Source organism: Anneissia japonica, unplaced genomic scaffold (assembly GCF_011630105.1).
Source record: "Anneissia japonica isolate Jap-2015-1 unplaced genomic scaffold, ASM1163010v1 scaffold737_len1565949_cov176, whole genome shotgun sequence".
NCBI lineage: Eukaryota > Metazoa > Echinodermata > Crinoidea > Comatulida > Comatulidae > Anneissia > Anneissia japonica.
Window position 1 is genome coordinate 1,304,532 of NW_022741618.1, and position 5,365 is coordinate 1,309,896.

A 5,365-nucleotide genomic window follows, 5' to 3' on the forward strand; every position below is an offset into this window, starting at 1 on the left:
ATTTTACTTTGGCATGTGACTTAGTTTTCCTTAAAAGGTCTTTTCTTTCAACGTTAGGAACTCTTGAATTGAAATTACGGACCTTTTAATTTCTTCTGGCAAAAATAACTCGTTGGCGATGTTTATACGAAGTAAACTTCACAATGATTGATCTCAGTTTATTAATGTTTACCATACATTAGGTCATTTAAAGCAAATCTAGCCTTTCTTCATACTGCCCTTCCCATGTTTTTATTTTTAAAACGGAACTCCGTTGACTATTTAGGAATCATGTGATGATTAGTACCGAAGGAGTACATGGACTCTAACTTAAAAAATTTGAGTTAGATCCGGCAAAATAAACACTTTGTAACAGTTTTTTTGTTATTTTTTAAATTTAGGTTTTGTCAAAGGAATTTGATTACCAACGTGACTGCTGCTGCCATGGAGATATTATGCAAACAAGGTTATATCTTGTGAGTTAAATTGGCACACAGAAAGATATGTGGCCTGTGGTAAAATCTGAAGAAAATACTATATAAAAAATAGGCAGCCCTATATCAAAACATTGAATTTCTTATTTAAAAGGAGCAAGCAAGATTTTTATAATAGATCCTGAATAATGTCATGATAATGATCACGATGATGTGATAAAATAATAAAAAGAAGAAACCAATTTCGGCCATACTAAGCCATTGAAACTCTTCTCAAGAACCCTACCAGGAATTTTTGTTCCGGGACCCTGACCGAAGCTCTTGGTCGGCCCTTTGATTTGGACCTCGTGTCGGACCCCATGTCCGAAAATTTCTGGAGCCACCACTGGATTCATGGGGGCCCAGCCGCCTCACCTTCATTTTAGATTTTCAGAAGAAAAAAAATTTTAAATGCAAGAAGAAGAAAATTAAATTCAAATTTAAGTTTGTGTTTAGGTTCCGGCCGTCTTTTCAGTGGTTTGTGCTGAGGTTGTTTTGATCCTCCATCTGTAAAATGCCACATTTATTTCGTATTCTTGAATCCGCCACTGTTTAAAGCTATGATTACGGTGATGCCATCAATAATGAAACGATCAAATTGCTTCTGATTAACATTTCAGTTTATGTTTTTAAAGGAATTTTGGATATAACTTGTTAACTTCTGTAACGGCTGATTATTTTAGTGGATGTTCAATGCTTGGCGAGGTGTAAGTAATATTATTCAAAGTAATCTTTTTCCTGATGATCATCATCATATTTATTAATAGGACCTAATGGAGTACTAGTAATAGAGCAGTAGTAGCAGTAGTAGTAGTAACAGTAGTATCGGCAGCAGCAGTAGTAGCAGTAGCATTAGTAGTAGTAGCAGCAGCACTAGTAGCAGTAGCATTAGTAGTAGTAGCAGCAGCACTAGTAGCAGTAGCATTAGTAGTAGTAGAAGTAGTTAGTAGTGGTAGTAGAGGTAGTGGTGTTAGGGGTGGTAGTCACGTGGTAGTGATGGTAATGGTGGTATTGGTGGTAGTGTTGATAGTGGTGGTAGTAGTAGTGATAGTGATGATACTGCTATTACTAATACCACTGATGCTACTACTGCTACTACTACTACTACTACTACTACTACTACTACTACTACTACTACTACTACTACTACTACTACTACTACTACTACTACTACTGTTACTAGGCCTACTGCTAGAATACTTAATTTTCAGTTCACATTCTTGGAAACTGAATTGCTTTGTGTAAAAATGTTTTTTTTTCTATATTTCAGATATTTGAGAGGTAATTTTATTTCATACTTTCCAGACTACGCTTTTCGAAAATCCACTTCTAATGATGACGGAATCACACTTGGAGCAGTGTAAGTCTATTAGCTAAAAGAAAACTGTATGAATCCTCAATATCTTTATTATTAGGCCTACTATAGTAGCATATAATTGTAATCCAATATAATGAACTGTATTTTATATTAACAGTTACTTCTTGGTTAAAATGTGTTTTCTATGTTGTTTTATAATATTTTTTTAAATCGTTACCGAGCATTTGTAATGGACCTTTCCGCTAAGCCCCGCCCCTTGGATATCGAATATCAGAAGAATGAGCTGCTCCGCGTATTTGCATTAAAATCGATGAAACATTCGCCCTCCTGTGGGTGCAGTAAAATTTGAACATTTTACTAAGTGGAGAAAATAAATGAAACAAGCGAACAAGAGCAGCGCCTTTATTATTTTTATATAGCGCCGCCGCGCGGTTGCAGTAAAATTGCTCTCCGTGTACCCACAATGCCTTTTGAACGGAAGTTCCACTATATTGGGAAGCTGCTCTATCTTCTGCTATTTATTATCTTTGATCATACACAAACCACTGACACAAACACGTGCGTTTGTGGGACAACATTCCTGGCCTTGTTATGATTGGTCAGTTGTTAAGCTTGATTGACATTCCGGAAAGGTGCAGTTCTTCTTTTGGAGATAATAGAAACAATTTCGATTAGATTCTGATTCTGATTCTTTACACTTTAACAGTCACTTTTATAATATGACGCTAGAAGATATTGGTGACAATGCATTTTTTGGAGTTCGAAGCTGTGACATAGTGTAAGTACAGGCCTGTATCCAGTGGTTTTTGCAAATCACCCTTTAGTAAAACCTTCTACCATTTTAAACAAATGGCAGTCACATAAAAAAATATAGAGTCCCTAAGAGCTCTTTTACAGTAAACTTTGCATCTCTATACTAATTATAATAATGTCCTTAACATACTAGCTATGTGTATCGTAATTATATTTACGTTATATATAAAAACTTATGCCCTGTGCCCCTGAACTCTATGCTTAGAACACTCTTTGGTAAATGCTGGCTACGAACCAAAGTACAAGCAAAAAATACACTAAGTAAGAAGGAATAATCAAAAGATCGACTGAATAATCGCAAATAAAATATGACAACAGTAACAATTGATTTTACGTTTAGTTCTTTATTAGTATACTGTCAATTATTACTTATATTGACAATGTTCTAATAAAGAACGAAACGTAGAATCCTATTATGATATCACAGTTGTCATTATTCTCATACTTATATTTACAATTAATCAGTAAGGAGCAGTTTTAATTCGAGTAAAGCCTTGTCCAGATTAACAAATTTTCTTTGACAAAAAACTGATGTATGCCTATATATGGTCATGGTGTGAAGTCATCATAATTAAAGGCTATTGTTCTCACACAGGAGCTAACGGTTAGAAGGATCCGGATCCTGCTAACCGTTAGCTGCCGTGCATGCGAGAAAATCCCGATCCGGATACCAAGAATATGATGATCGAATTACTGGCCATTAAGAAGCTGGAAATTGTAAACGCGTACGTGTGATTGGTTGATGATAGAAACGCCCTCAACTTGCTAACCGATAGCGCTTGCTAACCGTTAGCGTATCCGGATACCGCTCTCGTGAGAACCAGGCTTTAGGCATGTTACATGTTTTCGTCAAACGAATTGATAGTCTGGACAGGGCTTTAACCATTTTGTGGGTCTTGGTGTCGATATTTCTTTAAAAATAGTTAAATGTAGGCCTATAATAATATATGATGATTAATGACTTATGCTTTCTCTTTTCAGGCAATTGTCTTTGAATCGGTTGACATCCATCCCAAAAGCTGTAACAAACCTTAATGTGTACAATTATATGTAAGAACATAATATTCATAATAGACAGAGGCCGTAATTGCAAGTTGCGTCTGTTTATATACTGTAAAATTATAGAAGTCACCGCACTTGACTAGTTTCTGTGAATGTTTTTATTACATGAGCGTCTAATAAAGGTAAAGATAGGGGAATAAGAACTCATAATTTGCAGCGTCATTGTGCTGATTTATGGGCGTGGTCAGTGTCTACCTAATCAAGCCGCCGTAAAGAGAGGCGCTTATATTAGCTACATGTTCACATCATTCCACAGTTACAGCATTTATAGCAAGGGTTATGTTTGAATCCCGCAAGACACTTTTTGTCATACAACTAAAAAGGAAACTTATCATTGAAGGGCTATATTTGGTATTACTTGTCTATATATATTTGTCTATACTATTTGTAATATACTATCTTACAGTGTGCTTTCCAACAATAAGATAAGACATCTACCAGACCTTGCTTTCAACGGCTCCAAATTTCTTCAAGGAATTTTTCTAAATGGAAACTTGCTACAGAGGATCCCGAAGAATGCGTTTGCTAAATTGTACAAATTAAATGCGTTGTAAGTTCGAAATTATCAGTACTGTTATATTTTCAAAAGTAGAAATTTCCTGGCTTGTTATTATTTAAACCATGTAAGCCTGCGAGTAAATAGTCTAGTTGCTAAAAGATATATATATATATATATAATATAAAAAAAATTAAATTATGAATTATGAATATGTATTATATATATGTGTGTGTGGGTGTGTGTGTGTCATTTAGTACAGTAATAATCTATAACCCTAAATATTCACTTTATAAACAATATAATAAAAGAGTCAACAGAAGATAAATTGGGCAGCACGAATAATCAGATAGATCATATTAAACATTCAAAGTCCACTAATAATGAAGGAACTTTTAATAAAATTGATATTAGTGTAAAGTATGACAAAGTCTGATACTCATCTAAGGGAGATGACATTTTTTTCCGTAGATGATCAACGTATATATAAATAAATAAGTATATATAAATAAATAAGTATATATAAGTGAAATAATAAACGCAACCTTCTATTGACATTTGGGAAAGTGAATTTTCATGATTTTGCGTCTCACACGAACGCTGGCTCTCTCCCTCTCTCTCACGCACTCGGGATATGTCAGTGCAGCTGATGTACATGGGCCTATTGCTTTTTCAGTAAATTTGATTTTAAAATTGGATTGTAATGGTTTTTATTTTCATAGATACCTTTACAAAAACCAAATAACTTACATAGAAGCGGGTGCTTTTAGAGATACTTCCCTGAAACGTCTGTAAGTACTATTGATATTTTAAAAAGTGATTAATTGTAGAAGTATGTGATGCGACAGTAAGTCTTTGAGGTTCCAATCAAAATATCTTTTAATTGTTTGAGTTTGACTGAGGCTAGTCACATTGTATAGTAATAATAATTGTCGACTTATAGAGCGCATATTATTAGGCACTTATCAAAACATAAATTAAAAGTGGATAATTTCTAGAGTAGTCTGGATTTTCCATCTGTAAAATTCACTCCCCGTCCCCTCCTTCACTCCCCGTCCCCTCTTTCCGAATTTCTAAATCCGACTACTATATGTTTTTCTAAGGAAGTACTACTGTACTACCTACACGTACATACCGAAATGTTTAATAGTTTAGGCATTACATTCAATCAAATTCTCAGGATCTCCATGAAAGACTTACCAGTAATTAAATAAAGTTTAACAT

General features: G+C 34.5%; 1 protein-coding gene across 1 annotated transcript in view; it reads left to right on the forward strand.

Annotated features, from left to right (window-relative positions):
* The first annotated feature begins 302 nt into the window (after window positions 1-302).
* The window catches only part of LOC117118800, a 14,385-nt gene continuing 9,322 nt past the window's right edge, over window positions 303-5,365 (forward strand). Inside the window, exons 1-7 of the mRNA XM_033263497.1 lie at window positions 303-455; window positions 1,088-1,159; window positions 1,723-1,812; window positions 2,477-2,548; window positions 3,565-3,633; window positions 4,052-4,195; window positions 4,864-4,932. Of these exons, the coding sequence (XP_033119388.1) occupies window positions 424-455; window positions 1,088-1,159; window positions 1,723-1,812; window positions 2,477-2,548; window positions 3,565-3,633; window positions 4,052-4,195; window positions 4,864-4,932 (548 nt within the window). The 5' untranslated portion in view covers window positions 303-423. The remainder of the gene's footprint in view (window positions 456-1,087; window positions 1,160-1,722; window positions 1,813-2,476; window positions 2,549-3,564; window positions 3,634-4,051; window positions 4,196-4,863; window positions 4,933-5,365) is intronic.